The following is a 25,117-nucleotide window of genomic DNA, read 5'->3' as shown; positions in this document are numbered from 1 at the left end:
TGCTCTTAGAATACTGTCCTAAATTCTTCAATTCCTAAAGAGCTGTTAAGAAGCAGCCTCAGACTGTGTTAAGGTACCACAACCCAACATACACTCTGAATATCCAATATTGATTTGGTTTGCTGTGTGTTTAATGATGTTGATTTTATTTACATGCTTGTTTAACTCAAGTGTTATCAGCAGCCTCTTAATTAAATCAAATGCATGGCGCCAGCGTGGAGCACTCTTGTCTAACTCTCCCCCTGGAAGACAGCAAAGGACACACTGTCACCCTGGGCAAGGAAATCAGGTGTATTAACAAGTCAATGAGAAATTCATGGGTGTATAATTTCACAGTGAGCACATCTGACCTTTGTTAATGATGCCACTCAAACCTGCAGGTGGTGTTTCTCAAATGAACTCCCAGGGGAGCGGCGTGCGTTGCTGCTGCGCTAAAGCGGCTCATTCCTCCTGACTGGTAGGGAAGGAAGGAAGAACATGCACTCATTCAAAGGGAAAAAGGGGAAAATAAAAGGAAACCATTGTCCAAATCACTTTACATCAAAACTCGGTGGGTGGTCAATTTGTTTTTTTGTTTTTTTGTTGAGTCATTTTGTTGTTTAATCAAAATGGATCTGATGTCTTGCACCAAATCCCTGTGTGTTGTTGGTATGCAAACATTTTTTTTAAATCCCACGGGGGTGGGGGTGGAGTACTTTCCCATTCATAGACTTGCATTCTTCTTCACTAGCTTGTGGAGAGAGTCGAGGGGTAGGGGGACTGAGTACTTACCCGTTCATAAACTGGCTTTCTTCTTCACCAGCTAGTGGAGAGAGACAGAGAGCACCAGGCTTCTACATTCACAGATGCTTAAATTCACGCATGTGCCGCCACTGTGATGGATCACTTGTTCCTGAAAGCCACCCTTATATTGTGTCTACCCCAGCATACTGTTTGTTTTTGAGGTAGAGCTCTTTTTTGGGCGGTTGGGGGGGATCAATGAAAAGCAATTTATCCTCTTCCATCCACAGCCACCTTCTGCCTGCTTGCTCTCCCAGCTATCTCCGCTGCTCATCTCTTGGTTGCTCTCTTACTCCATCTTAATTTTCTTCCATACTTTCATCACCTGCTGACTCATCCTCTCCAAGTCCCACCCCCATCTTCCGTATTACTCTCTTTCTCTGCACTGCATCACATACATCTAGTATCGTAAGAATCAAATGTGAAGGCCAGCCATGCTCTCGCTGCTTAAATCTCCCAATAATGGAGCCCAGGGGTATCTGAAATTGAGTGTGAAAACTGCATCAAGGTCATTTACTCCACCCCACAGGATAGTGATGGATGTCTTGTCTGATTGCTCAATTTGGCTGCCCTACTTGAGGAGGGGGAGCATATCCTATTGCACTTTCCGAGTGAGGGGAGTGTTGCTTTTGCGCGGACGGCCAGAAAGTCATTCCTAGTGGGAGAGAAAAGATGGAGGAGGGAGGGGAGGAGGTGTAATAGGAGGGCGGAGATACTGTATAATACCCTGCGGAGCCTGGGGAATGAGGCGTTCTGAGTCCAGATTCTTGAGTAAACATTTAAAGGGATTAAAATAAAACATATTGATTGCTGGATGGATGGCGCACCATCTGTCAATACGCTAATCTGCCAAATTGACTGCTCCTCTCAGAGCATTGTGCAGCTCCAAACAGCTGGATTCAGTCATAGAACCATAAACACCAGCCGTAGTCATCTGAAACCTTTCCCAAGTGCCTGTGATTTATAATCCCCTGGATTCCGTGCGTGCACTTGTGAGAATTAGTATAGACTGTGGTTGGACATGTAGGGATCAGCCCATGCAATTGTATTATAGGGGTAAAAAGGCTCATACATACATACAAAAGCATGATGCAAAGGTTGTGTGTCTTTGCCATTTTTCTTGGTCCATCCACATTCTTAAAAGCAGCATGACGAAGAGGAAACTGGTGACCCATGACGACCCTTTTATCGAGTCTCATCTGTCATGTCTCTGCATGACTATTAAAGATTAGATTATCTCATTTGATCTACTGTAATAAACCATGTAATAGTTAAGTATATGTAATATAAGTAATAGTATGACTCCATAATGAGTCAAGAAGCAAAAATCTGTAATTATATTTGTATCTAAATTCTGAGCATGGGATGGGACATTTTTTCTATTGTTATTATCAGGCAGTGAGCAAACAAAAATGTATTTTGCGTTCTCTGACTTGAACAGAATATATTCAGCTATTTCTCAACTGACCGGTAATCCTGCTGGCCATTGGATAGGAGCCAAAATAAAACCAAAATACATATATTAAGCCTTAAATTTATTTTTGTATTGCACATGGAAATAGAATCCTTTTCTGCACCTAAATTTCCCATGGCGTGCTCAGAATTGAGAAAAATGTAATTCTGTCAAACTCAGCTTGAAGAAGACGCGGCACACGGTCGTCCTGCGTGAGGCTACAGCCTGAGGTGTTGAACTGTCAGATTCGCAATCAACAGGCAGATAATTGACAAGTGAGGCATGATTGTCTTAGTCTTTATTCAGTGTTATGTTTGAGAGTTAACAAAGCGTGAGATTGGGCCATGCCTCCACGCTGCACATTCTCAGCTTGCAGGCCTTTTGTTCTGCAGCCGTTGTGGAGCCTGCCCCGGATTCATTGAAACTCTGCTGCTGAGAGAGCTGAGGGAGCTGCTTTTTTGTCACACACCCTCCTTCTCTACTCAACACATGCACACACACGCACGCGGCCATGCACAAAGGCTGAAGCTCTGCCAGCGTTTCGTGGGATAATCTACCTTCCTGAAGGTTTGCTAAAGCACCCTTCCCTCCCTCCCTTCCCACCACAACCCCACTTCTTCTCCTCTTTCCTCTCTCCTCCCGCCTCCTATACTCCTCCTTATCGGCCCCAGTGTACGCAGCATGCGGTTTCCTGCCAACTTCTGGGAGCTGCGAGCAGCCTCTCCAAACAGGAACACGCATGAAGACATTCCACAGCTGAAGGAAACACTGTCCTCAACCGCCCTCCCCCCATCTTTTCCAATTCCCCTTAGACGGTTCCACACATCCCACACAGCTCCGCCGGGGCTTGACCACTGGACAATCAGCACACATAAACACACACAAACATGCACAGACTGGGCACGGACTACAGCTATTCAGCAGAACCATGGACATGGAAATGAAGATGGTGTAGAGGCTGTTGAGTGTGCGCGTGAGAAAGACAGAGACAAACAGAAATAGTGGGAGGAAGAGTGTGTGCATGACTATGTATGAGAAGGAGACAGAGAGTGTGTGTGCATGGGTGAGAGAGTCCAAAAAAAGGATTGAAAATTCATTTAGTTAAGAAATCTATTATAAGCTTATTCCACATCATTTATCATCATGTGCCGTCACATCAAAATCTTGGTTCTGGAGTCTGACTCTGAAATGAAAAACTTCTCTTTAGTGTGCTTATTCGCTGCACTTGTCCATAAGATATTGGAGAGGTTCTTCTACTGTACTTTTTTTTTTTTTATTGGATATCCATGAAAGCTTTAGTTGAAACGCAAACATCGCTGCAAAGAGTACTGAGAGAGTAGTTGGAGGGCTGTTATGTGCCTGTTAGGAGAGTAAATTTGTTTAACATTGCAGCAGGGCTCTCTGAAACCAGACGGCAGGTCTGGGTAAAAGCAATAAATCTACAAAAAGAGGCAAAGCTGCCCTGTTCATTTTGATAAATGTGGTGAGATACAGAGAGACAACAATACACAGTCAAACTCTAATGGGCATCATCTGCAAGTGGAGGGTCAAGTAGGTCTAATCATGGTAATACAGTGAAACCAGGACAGATGCAACAGCAGTGATCACAACAAACCTGAAAGATGACTGGTGCTCTTAATGACAAAGGCGGGATCACTGTGAGGACAAAATAAACTGTGTAACTAGTAGGCAAAGGAGGACGAAACCATATTCTAAACAAAGTCAAACTAAAATTGGGATACAGCAGGCAAGAGAAGGCTTCATATAATATCAAATCTTGTTTATAAGCTCCGTGTTTTCTCTCCTGGCATTTGGAGCGTATCGATTGGGGAATGTTGTCATAAGTCACTTTTCTCCTCTGGGTGTATGGATCAGTGCCAGAGGGAGAGGGAGAGAGAGGATGGGTCCACAATCTACTGTCCCACTGCATTTAAAGCAGCCAATTCGCTGACTCCTGTCATGCTCTCTCCATCTTATCTCCACTCCTCAGTTTCTGAATGTTTTCCAGGAACGAGTAAACAGAGCAAAATGGCCCAGACAGAGATTTTGAGAAACTGATTTCTTCCCTCCTTTCCTGGGTGGTTGAGCTCACCAGGCAGATACGTGGCACAGCATCTTTTTGTGTGCCCACATAAATGATTCAGTGGCATATTGAAATTACAGAGTGGGCTCTACTGGTAAAATTGCAGAGGATTTTTGAGATTCAGGTCAAATGTTGGATGCGCAATACAAACTGAAATACTTGAGGCAAGAGGACTTGTTTAAAAATGTTGAACAGGTTTATTCTTTTGAAAATTGCCAAATACTTGAGTATCTTGTCTTTTACTGCTCAAGCTTTAAATAGGGTACTTTTGGAAATGCGATTTCTTTTGGTCCTGCAAATAAAGACTGCAAGAGAGTCACCAACTAGTTTCTGATATCAGATTATATTTTACAAGTAAAAAGACAGAACAAGAACTCGCCTGGCTTTCATTTCTGATATTTTACATGTGTATGTTGGGTTTCAGTATTTGGAAAACTCTCAAGTACCGATATCAGCTTTTGACTGATAATCCCGACCAGTAGACCTTACAGCCTCTGTTTGTGATTCACACTATCAACCCGTTCTCATTTCCAACTCGTCACATATGGACTCTTGGTCAGCACCCTTGGCGGTGCTTTTTAATGCCATGGGTACTCTTTTGCACGAGTTTGAGCTCCGGGGTCAAGCAAAAATAAATATGCAACGTCCGGTCCATTAAGCAATCATACATATGCAAGTCTAGTTAGACTTTCAAAATAAAACTACTGGTCAATGTTGCAATTTGGTTAGGTTTACGCAACAAAATTACTTGGTTATGTTTAGGAAAATATCCTGGTTTGGGTTCAAATAGCTACATTACTGAAGTTAAGTAATGTAATTTACCTAAAAAGAATCAGTGTTTACTTTTTGTTTTACACTGGAAACGAACACTGGTACCCTGGGTGAGAGTCCAGTTTCTCTTTGTTGCACCCCACCCTCCAACCGCTAAATGTAGCCAGAAGTTCCTTTTTTCACACTGGTGACATGTTGTAGAACAGCCCTCCATTCTTCCATTAAACATGAAGTTTGAACATGAACATGAGAAGGTTAGGACTTTTTTTATGGAACAGACATTTTCAATGACTTGTTACTTGTTCTTGTATTGTGATGTACAGGTTTTCTTCCTTAAATTGGAGCGATGTGCTTTTGGATTTCAGGATTGCCTTGTTTAGTTTTTATGCTGAATGTCTTTTGCTTTCTTCGTGTTTTCTTTGTCTACTAACATCTTGGGACCACGTTGGAAATAAGTGCTTTCACATTAACATGTTATCTTTGGATCTTGGTTTTTTTCCTGTGTCTGATAATCTATAAATAAAATCAATCAATTAATCAATCAATCAAATCATTACATCATGTACCACCTTTACCTTTAAATTGACCCTAACCCTACCTTACCCATTCTGCAGAGCCCATGGATCACGATCAGTGTGAAAAAATATTTAACGGACAATGTTTTTAAATTGCTGGCTGTATAGAATATCTGCACATGGCAAGTATGATTCAGGCAGTAGTAAGCTTCAACCGAAGTGCTTGTCTGATGGTCAAAGAGCTTCACAAAGTCCCACCTGCCTTCGACTGTGGCCATTTGGAACAACTATATACACTTCAACATGTCATACATGTGACTTCTTTTCAAGCATAGCCCGACCTTTATTTCCCATCCCTACATAAAGGGCACATGTCTTCCTGCACTGACAGTCAGTGTTGGCATTGGATGTAAATTGAGAGGTGTGCAATTGTCCAATATGGACTTATTTCCTAGGATACCAGTCTGCGTACGTCCTGTCACACTGTGATGATGATGTTTGACGGGAATTTTGGCTGCTGCAGAGATTGAACCTGTGATTTCTCCAAACACTAGACATTACACCGTTTTTACACACTCATGCCTAGAAGCAGTACGACCTCAATCTTCTACTGTCAGACACTGAGCAGCCCTCTGGAGTTATTGGAATTCAAGGCTGCTGCGTGCTTCAAACAAAGTGCTGTTTGAGACAGTGGATGCAGTCAGATTCAGTCTGAAGGGTTTTGTATTGCAGGTAAACCAACAATCTGACAGCTACTCCACTTTTTGTGAGTCTGTAACACTGGAATGAAATTTTGCAGTTTTGCACAAACATGATTAGCATTACTGTCATCCTCCTTTGCATCATATCAAATTATTCAACGTTCTTTAAGCGTATCTCACCGAGATTTTCTTCACCACTTTAACGTCATGCTGTTCAAACTCGGCTATTCACTTCTCATAAATAATGAATGAGGGCTAACTGTTTGTCTTGTGAAATCATCTGCGAGTAATGGAAGCGCCTTGCTCAAGGGTGTAGTTGAAGAGGGAAGGAAGAATCAGCTCCACAAGTGCACTTCTTTCACCTTTAGGCCAGTGAATATTTGTTAATGCCTCCTTTAGTTTGTTCTTTATCCCTGCTGTATCAGTGAATCAACTAATCTGCACAGATATTGTGGTCTTTCTAAAGAAAAATCATATGTAGCTGGAAGGACTCATCCTACCTATGAATACTAAAGAGCTCAGCTGCTACACTCTATGCAAGTGAATGCTGTATAACTTGCAAGTTAAAAAAAACAAATAAATTTTTCCCAGGAACTCATTACACAACCAGCGAGGCAGGGCTTAATGTTGTTTTGACTGAATTGTAGTTATCAGTAGGCCACCGTGATGAAGCTCAATTAGAGCAGCATGCTATGAGCTAAGCAGAGGTAATCACTGGGCGGAGGGCAGACTTATGTGGAGGCACGGATATTCACTCTGAACAGAAAAAGCGAGGGATTGACAATAGGACCTGGAGCTGTGGAGAGCAGCTAATGAGCCTACATGATTCACTCTTGGTCTCCCCCACTGAGAGCCTTGTCCTGGGCAGAGCGGAGGCGTGCAAGAGGTGCAGTGTTTGCTCCAACACATTCCATGACGCAGCCTGTCAGAGGCAGGAGGGTAAAGGGGTGATTAAACCTTTCTCTTTGCAAATTTTGGATGAATGAGGTCCTCTGTGTATTATTGGGTTCTTGAATCAATCAATAAACATGTCCACAGTATATGTTTATTTCAGTAAATATAGGAAGACAATGTGTCCAGTAAGGCTGTATCTTCGCCATTCATCTTGATGTTCCAGAAAGCTCTTGAGAAAAAATGCCTGCAGTCCAATGGGTAATGTTTTTGAATATTCACGATGAAAGACAACAGATATTCTGTACAGATATGCCTAATCCTCCATGCAAGAAAATACTTCCTTGACAACTTTATACAGGACAAATTAAAACTGTCTATGCACTTGCTGTACGTGAAATCCTTTCTTTTATGGAGTTAAAGAGGGGGACGCATTGTCTAAACGATCCACAATGTTACTTCACAAAAAAGGGTTATGTTTTCAGAGCACAGCCTTGCTGTTTTGTCTGGATTTGCATGTTCACAAGGTTTCCTCCAGATACTGTAGTGTACCTGAAACATAAAGTGCCCGTGTGTGTGAGTGTCGGTCTGGCCATGTTTGAACTCTGTAGTAGGCTTTAGAACAGACCAGAGAACTTCCCTCTCTTTTAAAGTTGGGAGAGGCTCAATAAGCAATGTATGATGCACCTTATGATGGCATTGTACAAATGTAATTCTCTGGTTACATCTGTTATTACAAATAATAGTATTATTATTAACCATGAATTAGCATGCATGCTGCTTAGTTTTCAGCAGATCCCTAATGCTTTTTCCACGGATTAGAATTAAAAACAGGGTTTTTTTGTTATCAGAACTCCACCTGTCTAAAGACTGGTTGTATGATTGTAATGGGATTTTGTTGTTATATATATATGACCTATTAGTACTTTTGACAAACCCGTGGTAAGGTGTTTCTTTACTTATACTTTTCTGTGTTGCCTTAATTTAATTGCTTTTTTTATTCTCTTTATTCTGTTTAATGTGTTTTAAATGTTGTATCCACATTTTATTTTTATTACAGGCATTATGAACGATATTGATATTACAACATTGTAATGTGCATGCATGTGTGGGTTGACATGAGGACTGTCAACTGTCTCGAGCAGTTATCAAAATAGCTACTAAATATCCATCCAGACTTTTAAACCGACTCGCGCTCTGATTGGCTGGATGGCGGTCACGCGGTGTAGTGCAGTCAGTCGCTGTGCCGTGCCTCGAGCCAGCGCTGAGTGGAGCCTGTCTGCCAACAGCTTCAGCAGCGGCTCTATCTGGAACCCACTACACTCACTGACAATTAAAGGAGGCCCCTTTTTCTTCTTATTTCCAAGGACTATTCTTCACAATGGGCGACAAGAAGAGCCCTACCAGGTAATGCGCTCACCCGCTGTCGATTTATACTTGTTTTATGCGTTTTGGGCTCGATATTTGGATGCGTTTCCCTCTCACAGGGATCGTTTCTCCTTTTTCAGTTGGTATGCCACAGCTAGCTAGAATAGTGCAGTCACTATGGCGGCTTCTCGCTCCCTATAACCCAGTCACTTAACAGACAAAGGGAAATTTTTCAGAGGATACGCCTGGCATTCCCTGAAACGCTCTTCCGCCTCTATTAAGCCTTTTGGAGGGTCAATGTCGAAATGGACATTGTTTGATATTGGTTTTGTTAGCCGACATGCTACGCTTCGATGCCGAAATTTTTAGCAACGCTTGCCTGCCTGCTAGCCTAGCTGGCGATACAATCGGACGGTGTGGAGCTTCGCCACTGTGAGGATTTATTAACCAAGGAGCTCTACTTGCCGGGACTCGAACCCAATGTTAATGACAACACCACCATAATTGTGCTGCACTAAGTAGCTGGTGTATTACACAACGTGTTATGTTTGTCACAATCTCCTTTCTTGTTAATTAATGAAATATACTGGTATTTCAAGAACTAACTTGACCTTAACATTTGTCTAATTTGTAAGGCCAAAAAGACAAGCCAAACAGACCGCTGACGACGGCTACTGGGACTGTAGCGTCTGCACCTTCAGGAACACCGCCGAGGCTTTCAAATGCAGCATCTGCGATGTGAGGAAGGGCACATCCACAAGGTAACGTAGCTCCTCTCTCTCTCTCTCTCTCTCTGTCTCTCTCTCGTCTGAGCGTCTCGTTTTCCTCTGCTTGGCTGGCTGCAGCAGCAGCATTGCATCGCAATTTATGGGAATGGCAACTTTGATCGACAGCCTATTTGTCTGTCATCGAATGGGGACTTGTTGATGGACAATCTTGCAAACATCTTTTGCCGTTTTCTGGATTATCCGTAGCTACTCATTTTTATGCGACTAACATTGCATCCATGCATTCCTGTAGGTAGGCTGGCTGCTTCACAAGCCAGATTGGGGGGGGGGGGGGGGGGGTACTTCATGGTGGCTGTAACATTACTGCTACAGTGCATCAACAGAGCAACAGCGAAAGGGCTGCTTTTTCATGAAGTGAGGCAAGTCTGTGCATTTCACCTACCTGTAGGATTGCAGAGGTTATCTTAATGGTCTGATAGCAGATGTATTGTGCTTAAGATGCTGGCTGTACAGCAAGGAGATTATATTTCTTAGGCTAAGAACAGTGGTTGCAATCAGAATTAGAGCTAAACCCCAGATGTGCATTTTTTTATAATTCTTAGTCCATCAGACTTTTTCCTTGTGCCATGTACTTCAAGTCAACGTCATCTCATGCCTAACCTGGTGCGGCTGTGAGTGTTCAGTGTTCACCAGTTTTGTTTCCAGTGTTCCCAAAAATCAAACGTTTAAGTGTTTTTTAATGTCAGTCCACCCAATTGTGTATGATGAATAATTTTCAAAGCTCAATCTGCGACAAACTTTGTTTACAAGAAAATTCACTCATGTTTGCCTTTAGAAAAATTCTCCGGGTTAATCAGTCAGTATTTATAGTAACAGGCTTGTTTGTCACAGACATTTCCTATGAACTTAACTCAGAATACATTTTGTGATGTCACCAGAAGACCGTGTCTTATGGGAAACTAAGATGAAATCACTTGAATATCATGATGGGATTCCCTTTCGGTCTTGTGTATTCTGACGCCTCCTTCTGTTCTGGGGAATGTTTTTGATGAGAAGTTACGTGTGCCACGGTGCGAGTTTGTTTACTCGTGTCATCAGTTGCATGATGAGATGAAGAGATTGATGAGTCATTTGTGGGTTTGTTGACAAGTCCCCTGCACTCTAACCTTTCCAGCTGTGGTTTTACAATGAGTTTCTCGACACCACCGGCACACCACAAACGGGGAGAACACAGACTGACGCTGGTTTACTGAAAATCCAAAAGATTGAACTCAATCTTATGTCTGGCTCCCCTCCCCCTATGATCGTTTCCTAGCAGCGTGTAGCTCAGGAGCAGCTGATGATGCAGGCTGAGCCGGCTGCATGAAAGCAGGAAGCAGAGACAAGCATGTCATAGCCATCCTACCACTGTGCTTTGGCAACAGCCCAATTGCCTCTATTTGGTAAATGGGAGCACATGACATCACAGGAGTGGTTGTCACACATTCCTGTTTGATGTGAATAGTTAACCTTTGATTAATGCAGTTGTATAGTTGTGGGACTGCCTCTTATTCTAATGAGTACTAATTAGCTGTCTTTTCTTCACTGTTTGATGTATTTCAACAAAGCATGGGATGAAGCAATATGCTCCTAGCAAAATTACTCACACTTAAGGTTGTGTGTGGATGGTTGTCTTGCTGCTTTTATCCCAGTGAATGTGCTTTTATGCAGAAGGACACGTGTGTTCACTAATTAGAGTTCCTCGCTGCTGGTAGGAGTCAAAACACTTCTTTTCTCAACAATGAAGTTTGATTGGATCTTAAATTTGTGTTTACCAGAAGATAGGTGAACTAGTTTTTTTTTTTTTTGTCCAGTTGGTGTGACATGCTTGTATTTATGTTTTATTAACTTTTTGAAATGGCTTGATTTGGGTGGTGTGACCTCTTTCCACACAATCCCCAAATACAGCTATCTTTTCTTGTGTGCCGAGACAAACGTCAGATAGTATTGACTGTATTTGAACGTAGTAAGGAGAAGATGGATGCACTTGAAGATTTGGGCAGCATCATAGCCAATCACACATGCCTCTATCCATTCCTTGAAAGCTGTTGATGCAACAGGTAGCAGTCAGAAGACATTAGTGCAGTGATGTGGTTGCTAGCTGCAGTTTGAGTTATAGAGGGTCTACCTACCTGTCCTAAGTGAAAGTCAAGATCAGATGTTATCACAGTCTGCAGTGAGTCATTGAGATACCAGCTGTTTCTGTAAGTGTTGATGGAGAATACACAATTAACATGCTCCGTGGTGATTGACAGATAGCGGCTTACGTCCCAGCAAGGCTTGAATTGCACTCTGTGCTCTCCCAGCGGGAGGTAAGCTAGGTAACTGTGGGTCATGCAGCTCTGATTTGTGCAGATGGAGACAAGAATGTGTGTTAACAAGGGCAAAACTCTGACTGTGGCATCAGCATGCAGGGAGAGGCCCCGTTCTCCCCATCCGAGCGCAGCCTAACGAACCTGTTGACCCAGTCCAGCTTAGTAAAGTAACATGATACCCAAGTAGACTAAATCTAGCCTCTACCACTCTGACTCTTAAACAAGAAAGCACTCTGCTTTTTTGCACCTGACCTCGCTGCTTATCTACAAGTCCAAGTAGCCCAAGTGTTCAGCCTCTGCATTCAGTGGCTGCTTCTTTGGTAATTGGAGCAGGCCTTGCATTAGCATACCCTGTGAGGTGCATGTTATCATATTTAAATGTTTCTGGCATCTGAGTCTGATCGCTGTGTGAACCTGACACCATGTTGCTCTACATCAGTTTGCTTTGTGGTGGTGTTTGGTATACACCTTTGTCAGCCCCGGGGCCCTGGGAGAAACCATTAGGAGCCCTCTAAAGTTGATTGATGGTGGGATTCCTAGGAAGTCTTGAGGTACCTCAGTCTTTGACTGCTGTGCTGTTATCTGCACGCTCTTGTTGTCAACCATTTCAAGTAGCTTTCATCTATGCGTTATGTAAAACAGAACAAATGTACTTTTGAGTAAAATGCAGTGCTTGGACTGGATTAATACACTAAAAAATAAAGAAATTTATAGCCCAGGCTGCTGAAACGGCACAGAACTTGAGCCATTGCAACTGATGTACTATGTATACAGAGTGAGAAATAGGGATTTATTTATATGTGTTAGATGTAAGCCCACTAGTAAATGGCCTTTAAAAAAGATATTTATGCAAACATAATATGAACAGAAATCAAAACTACTCAAAAGACTTGTTTAAACAATTTGTAGTGTTGTATTTAACATACAGTGACTGTAAATAAAAAGGTTAAAATAGAAAATGGATAGAGATCTAATCTTCATTTTTGTCTGGTGATCTCAAAGGGTTGACTCCAGATTAGCCTGACCTGTCAAACAAATCTGGATCTGGATTGGTAGTGTGAAAGGAGCCAAACAACAGGAATCAACCATAGGCAGTCACTGTAATTTGTTCATGATGCTGTAGACATTGACAGATGTTAATGTACTGAAGTAAATGTATTTTGCATGTGATCTATGGCTTTATCATAAGACCATATGGGAAACTCATAAATCCACAGATTATGAACGTTATAACCAGGACTGATGAGCAGAATCAGAATAGATACAACCTAAAGGATACCCATCCCTAAAGCCACAAGTTGTCGTGTGAGTGTCGAGGCTGCACAAGTGATTGGAAAATGATTGCAGTGTGTGTGTGTCTGTGTTTGTGTGTCTCAGGTTGTGTGCCAGTCTGTCTTTTTCAGTGATGGAATGGAGTCATTATAATCCGTGGATTCTACCACTGTCACATTAAGGCAAATTGTCTAGGATAATGGAATTACATAAGAGGGACATGCTGGCACTCAATTTATATCTGCACTTTCTCGCCCAGCCCCTGCCCCCACAGCAGCCCCCGCTCAGAGGAAACTGCTTTTGCTTATCCAGCATTATCAGCATCTGCACTAAAACCCTGAGCACAAGCGGGTAGCCCTAATCTTTACATGTTAATTGCCGGATTTAAAAGTTCTTAATTACTTCATGGGATTTGGCAGAGTGTGAGTGATTTAAATACAGTAGCCAATTTGGCAATCTGACAAAACGGAGACACGATGACAGAGCTGTTGAATCGGGGCTCCACCCACTCAGCAAAAAGATGAGGCGAGCAAATGAGTGTGACAGCGATGGAGGAGGCACGGGAAAATACAGAAAAAGCCACACAAGGACATGGAAGAGAGGGAGTGAGGGAAGTGTGGAGTCGCAGCTAGCTGAGGAGTAAGGAGACGAAGAGGGCAAGAGAGGACAAGTGGAGAAACAGCGGTGAGGGACAGAGGAGTGTAGCGTCTGGACATTTGAGTGTGTGTGTTGAAGGAAGGGGGGGGGGGGGGGGGGCATGGATGGCTGCAAGGGGGATGTGCTCACTCAACCAAGAGTCTCCAGGGGCTAAAGCAGAGTGAAACACATCATTACCCAGGGAGGGAGCGAGCAAGCTAGAGTGAACGGCCTCTTCTGTTTCTACCAGCACCACCATCCATGCACTGGCGAAGAACAGCACCATTTAACATGTTCTCGTTCTCTACAGATGAGATCGAGAGTGAACCCGAATTGACCACTTTCTCTCTGTAAAGTTATGAGGTCATTCTTGGAGTCAAAGGTTTTGATCCCATTGAGTTAGGGATTGTCTGGGTGTCATCGAGAACCTATAGACCAAAAATCAAATCCGTTTGGTAGATTTGAATCATTTCTGTGTTTATCTAGTCTGTAAAGCCTCTTGGTGTCAGGTTTCTTCACTTGCTGTTTTTTTTTGTCTGCTTCCTTGATGTTGTTCCCCTTGTGTAGAACTTAAGAGGTGCAGTATCCCCTTAGGCAGGGCTGCTTGATGATCTGTTGAGCAAATTCAAACCAGGCCCTGTTTACGCTAAAGCAAATGGGGTCGACGATGACGGGACAGCGACAAGATGGGGTGACTTCTTGACAGATAACTCACGCACCCCAGAGGCAAACAGCAGTGGAGAGGGTAACGAGAGCCGAAGAAGACCTATAAAGCCAGCCTAGGATTTGGGGTGGGCTAATGCACACTGGGAGAAGGTAAAGAGAGAGCAGGGAAGAAAACAGAGAAGATGATAGCGAGGCAATGGAGAGGAGGAAAACAAATGAGTGAGACTGAGCAATGTGAGAGTGCTGCTGATTGAAAGAGCTCATACATGCTCAGTGCCTTTGTAATGGCTCGCTGTCAGACCTGAAAGGTCGGCCACGGAAAGGGAAAGACTCGTCAGTGTGAAGACAAATGTAGGAATTTCCTCTTTTAATTCCTCTTTGATAGACCTCACTCAAACACAGAGAAACGCAGACTGTCTGACTCCCTACAGACGGTATACAAGGTTTACAGTTATTGCAGAAAAGTTGAGATATCTTAGAGGTTTCCCTGAATTCCTTTGCACTATCCAGCATTGGCAGTACTCTGTACCGCGGGAACTAAATGTCATGCCTGATTGTTGAGCTCTTTTGCTGTTTGAGGAAAAGGTGTGGGGTGTAGATACAGTCTGGGAGCCTGCTTCCCATACAGAGCACCTCAATAAATTTGATGGAAATTGTTGGGGGATCCACAGACCCCACAAGGAGTGTAAGGTGGAGGGGATAGAGGGGAAGAAGTGACATAACATTAATTCCTCAAAGTCCTGACTGGAAGGGACTCATGAAAGGATGAATGCTTAATGCCTCTGGTGGGCAGTGGGAATGAATTAACAAGTGCTATGGCCCCAGGCTGCTCTTCAGGTGCTATCTGCATTTAACCTCCACAACACACTCACACAGATTACTTTACGCATGGATGGCTGGAGGGTGACAACACTGCTTCATCACTATAGTCTCACACTGGTAACAAGCTTCCTCACAGGGAACGCGAGTCCCAGAGTCCAGTGGTATTTGTGAATTTAACATGATAATAAATATGAAATAAATGAATAGGTTTGTCCATGTGCACTGATGAAGGTGCAGTTATGAAAGTTCTATTTAAGATTGATGTCTTAAGTCTCAGGACAAGACTGAATGCCACTGACAAATTTGGTTTGATTTTCGCACACTGAGGGTCAGATTCAGCCATATAATAGGCCACATGTTTATGTTAGTGCTGAAACAATAAATGTATTAATTCATTACTATAAAATGAACAAGAAGAATTCATATAAAGTAAAAATAATATGAAATATATGCTCATTCCATCTTCTGAACTGTCTGGGATTATTTTTTCAATTCACCAAAAACAATTGACAGATTAATTGATAACAAGACCAACAAAGACACACACATTCACATTTGTGGTGAAACTGGAAGCAATTCATTTTTGGCAATTTCTGTTAACCCGGGATGTGATTTTTCACACAGATTCCGGGGGTGGGGGGGTAAAGGAGCTGGCCGAGTGAAATGGAAAGGACATCTACAGGCTGGCGTGTGTAAAGTTTTCTTCCTTTCCAAGTATCAACAAGGATGCCGTTTGCGTTCAGCTGCCAATTCCACACATGCGCAGTGTGTACCACAGTTGCTCTCGCGCATCAGTGGTACGTAACTTGTTGGGCAGTAATACTGCAATATTACTTTTGCCAGTAAAGAGTAATGTAACGGATTACTATTTCCAAAACAGTTATATTATTACAGTTACTAATCCAAGTAACGCTGCGCTACTGAACGCATCATCCCTGATGTGAATGCACGACCACACTGCAGGTCAGCTGCACCGGACCTTATATTGTTCAAGTCAGCTTTTAGCCTAAAAGCTAAAGGAAGACTGGAGAACAGGGAGAGAGAGGTATTTCAACAGCTGTAAGTAACGTTATAGCTGTATTGTGTCACAGTCTAAGATGCAAAGAACATTGTTGTCCGTTGTAAACCAGCAAAAAGTTTTTGACCGCGAACAATTCTACATTTATACTTAGGCTAATTGAAGCATCAGCTAAAGCAGCACAACAATGTGAAACTCCGAAAGAAACTCCGGCCACTACTGCCAGTGATGCTTGGACTCATCGGAAGAGAGTGGCGTTATATCACCCAGTAGTAGAGTAGCTAATATTAGACTACTTTTTTAAGGAGAATATGCTAAGTAACAACTATATTATTTCTGAGTAACTTGCCCAATACTGAGTTGACAATAAGGATCGGATAAATTGGGTAGGCCTATGTTTTGATTGCTTGTTATATTAGATATAGTTATATCTAATGGTTATTATGACTTTGTGGTGGCGTGATCAATGCTTCTGTGTAACTTACGCCATCCTGTGAAACTGTCGCGGTCATTCTCGTCTCACGCGCGCGCCCGCTGCCAGAGTTGAAATGTCAAACTCGGACAGAGACTGATGTGGCTGTTTGATCTGAGTTTCTTGAATAATATGTTTCTTTAACAGTTAGGCCACCAGGTCTTACACAGGCGACAACCTTTGCTGCTGTCTCTTATTCATTAAAAATCATCTATTAACTTCAACTGAACTAATTTGAAAGTTAGTAGTTATATTATTTAGTTTTAGACTCAATTATTTCACATTGCATGTTCCACATTTAGCTGTTGAAAGGTTGCGATGGAGCAGCGGATTAGACACTTGTCTTTGATTCCCATTGCAACACATTCACCAAATAAGTTATTGTCATGGGTCCTGCCGCTGCAGTTTAATCGGGGTGTCGGGGGATCTCTATATGTTTTCCTTCTTTTTTGCCCTTTGTCAATCACATGCCTGATTAACAGTGACTTGATGATAAGTTGTAGGATTAAATTTCTGTCAATTGACCAATTGTTTCCGCTCTATAAACAATATGGATTACAATCCATTCTGATAATCTTGCTCTTGTCTAAAGTCAGCTAACGCATGCACACACTACTGTTGCACAGTTTTATAAAAGAAATGCAGCCAGTTGTCAGACCTATGAATTGAGTCAGGCCGGGACCTGATGTGTTCTTCTCAGACATACTTCAAGTCCTTCTGGAAAGATTGTCCAACTAACAACAATAGAACAATAGAACATGCAGATATATATAACCGCTGACTGGTTAACAAATTTGAAGCAGCACAGGCAGGCAGCTCTGGGCTTTGCTCCATCACCCTCCATGCTGGTAGGGGGAGGGGAGAGCATCACATGTTTCTACATAACAATCAAGGCATACAGCGAGTGTTGACACAGACGAGTGCATGTAGATCATCAATTTCATGGCTGCCAGCACGTCATAGGGAAGTGCTGTGATCAAACTAAGGCCCCGTGGCATTCTCACATGCTGGATCTGAGACATGTGCTCCCGGCCGAAACTGCGATGGGCTCTCTGTCCGATATGGGGGGAAGGCAGGTCACTGCTGAATGCATTTGAATTGAGGATTCATGTTTCTGAACAATTTTGATCGTCATCGAGGACAAGGAGCCCACATTTGTATTGTGTAGATGCAGTTATTTACAAAGTCTGAATGAGAGAGTGGGTGATGTTAAACAGTCTGAGCTCTTCCGTGGGCTGTCCATGGTCAAAGGATACTGTTGTCTGTTGGCGCCCCCCCCCTCCCTTCGCTCAGCTGTCTGCCTCTGCATTCACTCAGCCTGGCAGGAAATAATTGCTTGTCCTCCACACAGCACTTCAAATAAAAGAGCTGTGTTAATGAGGGCTTTCCTGTGCCTCTCTTTCTCTCTATCACGCCCTCCATCGCTCGCTCACTCTTCATTAAGCTGCCTCTCCATGAAGTGCTGGGGCTCATTGTCTTTGGATTGTCTAGAACGAGCTCCCTCTGAAACAGCTGCTCCAGCTTTTGCTCTTGTCTTGCACCGTCGGTTGCTGCTGGCCAGCGAGAGCACCAGTTGAGCAGAGGTGTGTCTGTCTCTGGGATGGCTCAGGCTGAGTGGAGCGGTCTAACTATGGGTGTCAGTCTGACCGAATTAGGAGCTTTTAAGCATGATGATAGTTATTCCAGGGCACCCCGTGGAGGGAGGCTCCCCACTCCCTGCTCCCCCAGACGGTGGAATTTAGGGGCAAGCATAGGAGGAGCTGTCAATCACGGCCCATTGTTGTGCGAAGGGAGGTAATAAGCTGTGAGCTCTCACAGCGGGAAATTATTGGACAGCAGGCTTTACACACTTGACACACTCACTCACGCTGATTCCCCAGGAATATATTGGCAGCAGTGGGAGGTTGAAGCAATTTGTGCAATTGGACCCAGGAGTTCACTCCTGGTCCTGCTGCCAGGATCATTTCCAGTACCTCTTGTGAAATGAAGATGTTTCCTATTTGGTTTGGATGTTTACAAAATAATACGGTTCAGATGTAGTAGTTTTTAGCAATGTTGCAGTGGAAGAAGTACATTCTGTGCTTAACAACCTGGACAGATTTAAAAAAAAAAAATGAACTGCAATTAATATTAGATATGATATTTTTAAGCGGGAGACTTATTCCAGCAGTTCAGGGCTACCACATTTTAATAAAAGTGAAACACACACACAGTGTCATGCAGAATCTCCAGCCATGTTAATGAGCCACAGAGCATTGCTTTGCAAAGCCATGATGTGTGGTCAGTAAATAAATAATGGTGCAAAGAGAGCGGTGGCTGTATCATGCCAGCAGCAACTCATGGCTGACTTACAGCTGGCACTGAATCACGGCTTAACTACCGGGGCTGCTTCTGCCGACACAAATCTCAGACTCTGGCCAGGGCTCCAACTCTGCAACAGGCAGGAATCGTGGATCTTATCAGTCAATCAATCACTCATCCACCACCTCCTCGACTAGCAGCGCTCACTGCCAAACAAAATGATTTCTGGTCCTGTTGGATGCTGTCTGCGTTTGCAATCTGTTTACTCGTGGCTGAGGCTAAGAGATTTATTTTTTCACATTACCTCATTGTAGCTCTTCTCACTGATGTTTGTCATGTAGCTCATGCTGCATTCCCCAAAAAATGGATTTCTTCGTCACACTTTGTCATCGTCCTACCAGATGTTGACATCTGATCATGAGGCCGGTCGTACTCGAAGAGCCCACAAGATGCCCATGCGTGGGCGGCATTATGTGATCGGAATAAGAACGGAACAGGGCTAACCAAGGCTGACAAGTTTACGGGAGTCTGGAGGAATTAGTTACATTTGTTTTAAATGTCACAGCCAATTCAGCATGGGGTCATGGCATGTATTATTTGCTCAATATAAATTATCGAGTGTAGGCCTGCTTTGACAAATTGGTGTTGTCGGTATGGGCAAAGAGGTTTAATTGTGTAAACTCATCACTTCCTAATTAATTAGTCATCAGCTTAATCACTTAAGCATTTACAAGCATTGCTGCGTGTAGTTCATTACCTAAGTACGATTAAGACGAGCTCTGACACTCAACATGGGAATGCATTGATCTAGATTGAAATGGAATTGGGATCACTATAATGGGAACAAGACGGCCATGGCAATTATGAAGGTAGGATGAAATGGGAAGAAAATTCCACTCTCATATAACCATTTAATTCTCACCCATTGGAGGCCCCCAGAGGGTGGCAAACATAAAGGTAGCAGGTAGAAAGGCCCAAGCTCCAGAGAACCAAGGCTGATGAATACAATATCAACAGCCTAGGGCTCCTCAGCATTCGCCACAGCTGGTGTATTGATTGGAGTGTAGTTTGAGCAGTACGACATGATGCTCTATTATGCCCCGATTGATTCCCTTCTGAGCGGCTGCATAACCCCCCCACCCCCACCAAGGAGAGGCTCTCTCTGTCTGTAATACACCACAGCAGGAGGAGATAAATGAGCTTGATGGAGCAGTAGAGAAAAAAGTTGCGAAAGAATCGGACTATTAGAGTTTAAAAGTACTTGGCTACTAAAAGAGAGTGTACTGAGGGTGTGTCATTTGTGGAAGACATGGGGAAACGAGAGTAACTGGACTGGCAATATGATGCTGCCAAATTGAAACACTGAGGCTAACCACTTAAGCTGTCTGAAATTCACTCTCCACGGCAAGCCAGGAGAGCCAGAAATCAGGGTCATCACACTACTGAGCCTCTTCTGTTTGTGCCACATGCATTTGGTCTTAGATCAGTTTCACTATATCCCATTCCCATGCCAACTCCAAAAACATTTGTTTCACTGTCAGAGCTTCATTTGCCTGATGCTTAGACTGCTTAGATGCTTAGAGAGTTTCAAGTTTCAAGACTCCCTACTAGACCACAGGTCTCCTAAAGCAGTGCTGAGGATCAAGGGACCTCCTGTCCACTGCTGGGATATCACAAAACCTCTTCCTGCCAAGACTAGAATTGGGTTTGGAAGGGTTGGGTATACAAAGCTAGCTAGTATAACTTGTTGTGTTCCTGCTGAAAGGCCTCCCGAGCTTCCATCGAGGCGTGCCAGGCTGTTTGTTTGCACGCTAAGCTCTTCAAGTGTGCATTTGTGTGCGAGTGTGCTTGTGGTTCACTACTCACCGTGCTTGCCCAGTGCTGGCCTGTGATTATCCGTGTTGCTGGCTGCTGTTTGGTCTCGGCTGAGTCGGAGTCTCTGGAAGGCTGCAGTCATCCTTCCCTCTCCCCCGAGGTCCTCTGCTTCCCCCCTGATGCTGCCAGCTGGTGTCCATTATGCTGCAGGTGTGTGTGTTGGCTCGGGCGGTCTGACTCTGGGTTAGCATTTTGCTTCACAACTTCAGGCCCTGTTCATCTGCACAACTGACCCAGCAAGTTGCTTCCTCCTGCTGCATGCATGTTTGTAACAGTTTAGTGGTGATACACAGCGGAAAAGGCTGGTTGTATGTGTTTGTCCCTTTAGGAAATACGTGGGACTTCCTTGCCTTTTTAGTGTTTTTCCTCAACAGTAACTCAAAATGATGGTTATGGTTTGTAGGTATGCGTTAAAAAAGTCAAAGTCAAAAAAGGGACAGGGTGGCTCTGTGGTTGCTGGTGAGCTCAGTGAGCGGAGCAACTACACCATGTCCAACAGAATCTCAGTCTGTGACAAATGGGGCCAACCCTGCAGTAATCAGATTAGAGCACCTAAGTGACGTTCTGCAAATGTCCCACCTTGTGATCCTGTGCATTCATTTTATCACAGCCGTGAGCTAATGAGATTAGCCCTCAAAACAGAGCGGCTCCAGCAGGAAGCAGCAGTCCCTTTCCCTCGCCGGCCTCTAGGTTCAGTCACCTCTCTTCATCTGCCGTACTGCGACTCTGTTGGTGCATAGCCAGAGTCAGCTCGTAGCTCCACTCTGAAACTAATCTATGATCGTGCATTGGATCTCCTCCACAGGAAACCCAGGATCAACTCCCAGCTGGTTGCCCAGCAGGTGGCTCAGCAGTACCCGATGCCTCCCCCACCGAAGAAGGAGCGGAGGGAGAGGAGCGAGCGCACAGAAAAGGAGCGCCCGGATGGTGAAGGAGAGCGCGCCAACGGAGAGGGACGCCCAGAGGGTGAGCGTCCGGAGAGAGTGAGGCCAGAGGGAGACACTCCCGAGAAGGAAAAGAGCGACAAGGAGCAGCCAATCAAAGACAAACCCGACACAGAGAAGGACATCAGCCCAGCCGTCACGAAGAAGCCCAGCAGCAAAAAGACCAGGTTAGTGTCTCTGTCGATCCTTCACTTGTGTCTGTGGATGCTCTCTGTGCTGGTGTTATTCTTACTGTTCTGTATTTGCTTTCTTCCAGACCCAAATCAGACAACCATCAGAGTCCACCCAGTGACAAACACAGCATACAGTCTGGCAAATCAGCAACCAAGACCAACAAGAACTCTCACATTTCCAGGTGTGTAGCACCCTCGCATACTCTGCTCCTCCTTGGCAGAACACATGGTTTTACATCTATCTGTAAGAAGTGCTCTGTAGTCTACGTAATGCAGCACAAGGCTAGTGGGGAAACCTCAAATGATTCACAAATGATCTTTTACACTAAACACCCACTCTCACTTTGTATACACTTGTTGTGACTGTTCGTGTGTCACCCGATGAATTGAGCAATTTAGTGTAACCACCCCCACACTGCTGGCAGCCTCCTCCTTGTTGTCGCTGAGACAGAAATGTTGTGGTTGCCATTTCTGGTCATTTACGTTTGTTCTCCCCCCACCCCCCACCCCCCTTCCCATCTATGACCCTCAGGCCCAAACTGAAGAACATTGACCGGAGCACTGCCCAGCAGTTGGCTATCACCGTAGGGAACGTGACAGTGATCATAACAGACTTTAAGGAGAAGACCCGCTCCTCCTCCACGTCCTCATCCACCATCACATCCAGCGCGGGCTCCGAACAACAGCACCAGAGCTCCGGCTCCGAGAGCATGGACAAGGGCTCGTCGCGCGCCTCCACACCTAAAGGGGATCTCTCTGTGGGGCACGACGAGTCGTTCTGAGTTCGCGCCCCTATCCCCCCCCGTCTTCACCCTGCTCCACTCCCCCTTTTTCCCCCAAGTTTCTGGACACTATGGATCCCATAGGGGGGGGGGAGAGGTCTCAACTTTCCCATTGCTGCCCTGCCTCCATTCCATGACCACCCCTGGATGCTGAGAGGAGCTGGCTGGCTAAGAGGAACAGTGCGGTGCGCCTGCCTGGGAAATCAACACCCTGCTGGGGGAACTTCCCTCGTGGTTGCACCCATGCCATAGGCGAGGAGAGCTGGGCTACAAGGAATAACACCCTACCCCAAACCTCCCCCGCGGTAGCATCCAGACACTTGTATGTATTGTTTTATATTCGTACGTGGATGTGAGGCCAAGTCAACATTATTTTTGTTTTTGTAAAGAAGAATTCTCCGCTGGGCACAATAACCACCATCATTTCAATAACTTTAAACTATTATTACCCTTATTTATTACCTGTTGCACCTGTATACTTTGATGTTCTCCTTTTTTTTATGTTGAAGCTTTGCTGTGTAGCTCTGCCGATCGATCATTCCTTCAGTGGTTTTATTACAGTTTGAAAATGATAGGACAAGACTCGGGTCACACAGACAGACACACACACACACACACACTGGTGCTAGATACACTGTGAAGCAGTTTTGCAGATCTGGGATTGCCCACTCACTCAATGTGACAAAGTGCTGACGAATCAAATTCTCATTCACTTTTCTCAACAACACTGTTTCACTCTGAACACTGTCGGGGCCTCCATCAGGCCCGTTCTGCTTGTTCTGTACATGTCAATGTGCATCAGAAGAAGGTCACCGGAGGTTCAGACACCTGACTTTTTCAACTAGATTGTCTATGATTTAGTATGCTATGGCAGATCTCTTATAAAGTATCTTATGTCATTAACTGTACAGTGTAGGCTGTTGTGTAAAACACTAAAAGCTGTTGATATTTTCTGCATTCCGTACTTAGATATTGAGTTTTCTGGCTAAAGGGAGAGCTGTCGCCTCAGCTCTTGAGCCAGAATCTTTTCTCTTGTGACTGAAGGATGGTTCCACGCAGTTCCACTTGGTAAAACCATATGGAACTGTGAAATAGACTTGTTGTGTCAAGCTGTTGTGAATCGATCTCATTTTTCTTTTGTTGTGGTCCTGAAGACAAACTTTGAATCTTCATTCTTTCAACCTGATATCCCAGAAAACACATGCAAAGACATTAACAATTTGCAAAGATTGACAATTCAATTGACTTTCTTTTATTAATTTAAGACTCCTGTCATTGAAGGAAAAAAACTATTGCAGTAGTTAATAGAACACAATTGCTCTTTCAATTTTTAGAACAGCAAGGCTTATTTAAGGGTTTTAATTCACTTTCACCTTAGCTGATACTAGACCAACATAATTTCCTTTTACCTGTATGAAATTGTATAAAGAATAAATGTGTATATGATATCTTAGTTTTATTTATTGAAGGACCAAAGGAATTTCATAATGACATGATAAATAGACAAATAAATAACAATTTGAAATGCAATTATCTAATGTGTGAGATGAATAACAGTTTAAATAAAGACTAATATAATCCATGTAAATGGTGTTCTTATTGTCCACTTGTCTCTTTGCACTGCTAAATTGGGGCAGAGAATTGTTAATACTGTGAGTTGAGTCGAAGAACACTACCAGCTCCACACCCAGCGGTGGATCTTCCCTCATTGTGCAGGTGATGAAAAGCAGACTGGGTGTGTTTGGGTAGCTGAGAAGAGCTCTGGGTCTGCTGGGTCGAAGTCTTAGGCTTTAGTAAGCCCCCTCTTCACTCTGCTGGACTACCACAGTACATGTAACTCCCTTAACAGAGGCCCCGACTCACCAGTTGAGCCACTCCCTGAGCAACTAAAGCCAGTTTAGGTGAGGTTAACAAGTCCCAAAAAATTCAATATATCCTACTACCATCTGAGGGGCAGGATTGGATCAGTGTTGAGTAAAAGCTTTGTATTTTCACACGTAGGTATGATAATCATATGTGTGTTGTAAGCAACGTTTGAAGCCCATGAGAGATGTGTTAAAAAGATTTTTCTTTGCTCTTAAGCTATGGTTAATATGTAATTATGTACTTTATTGCATACAAATATGGAATCAGTGTTCAAAGTGAGGAAAAGCAATGTGAATAGAACTTAAAAAGTGGGACTGTTGGGTCAAAGGAGAAAAATGTTTTGTCCAATTTATACTGAGAATAAAAGCCTGCTTTGTAATGCAATCTATTAGAAATGGGCCTAAAAAGCCATCTTTTCACCTGCCTTATCTGCAACCACGTTCACTTGACTGAGTTCTCCAACAGAAAGGATTCATTGTTAAATTATTGACAAATGGCCATTTGCTGAATATATGAATTATTGCTTGTATATAGAATTTTAAAAGGGTGCAAAAGTAAACACTATGAATAATGGCATTGGAGCTGAATTCTTTTGTTTCCTGTTTCCTTTCCGCGCAAGCAGTTCTGTTCTTGTGTGCGACCAGTA

General features: G+C 43.7%; 1 protein-coding gene across 1 annotated transcript; it reads left to right on the top strand.

Annotated features, from left to right (window-relative positions):
- The first annotated feature begins 8,447 nt into the window (after nucleotides 1-8,447).
- rybpb (RING1 and YY1 binding protein b) lies at nucleotides 8,448-24,193 on the top strand. The gene is made up of 5 exons (XM_038696969.1): nucleotides 8,448-8,601; nucleotides 9,198-9,323; nucleotides 21,512-21,817; nucleotides 21,907-22,005; nucleotides 22,356-24,193. Exons 1-5 carry the CDS (start codon nucleotides 8,576-8,578, stop codon nucleotides 22,603-22,605), a joined length of 807 nt encoding a protein of 268 aa, XP_038552897.1. The 5' UTR covers nucleotides 8,448-8,575; the 3' UTR covers nucleotides 22,606-24,193.
- Nucleotides 24,194-25,117: the final 924 nt, after the last annotated feature.

The sequence above is a fragment of the Micropterus salmoides genome, unplaced genomic scaffold, assembly GCF_014851395.1.
Source record: "Micropterus salmoides isolate LMB-PRFRI ecotype aquatic unplaced genomic scaffold, ASM1485139v1 Ms_hic_scaffold_4, whole genome shotgun sequence".
Classification (NCBI taxonomy): Eukaryota; Metazoa; Chordata; class Actinopteri; order Centrarchiformes; family Centrarchidae; genus Micropterus; species Micropterus salmoides.
Note: the sequence above shows the minus strand (reverse complement) of the source record. Positions and strands in the feature narration are given on the sequence as shown.

Excerpts from the sequence above, each read along its gene's own strand:
- rybpb (XM_038696969.1), top strand. The coding sequence starts at position 8,576 with ATGGGCGACAAGAAGAGCCCTACCAG. Across the intron at positions 8,602-9,197 it reads GACAAGAAGAGCCCTACCAG|GCCAAAAAGACAAGCCAAAC; the intron begins GTAATGCGCTCA and ends CTAATTTGTAAG. Across the intron at positions 21,818-21,906 it reads CCCAGCAGCAAAAAGACCAG|ACCCAAATCAGACAACCATC; the intron begins GTTAGTGTCTCT and ends GCTTTCTTCCAG.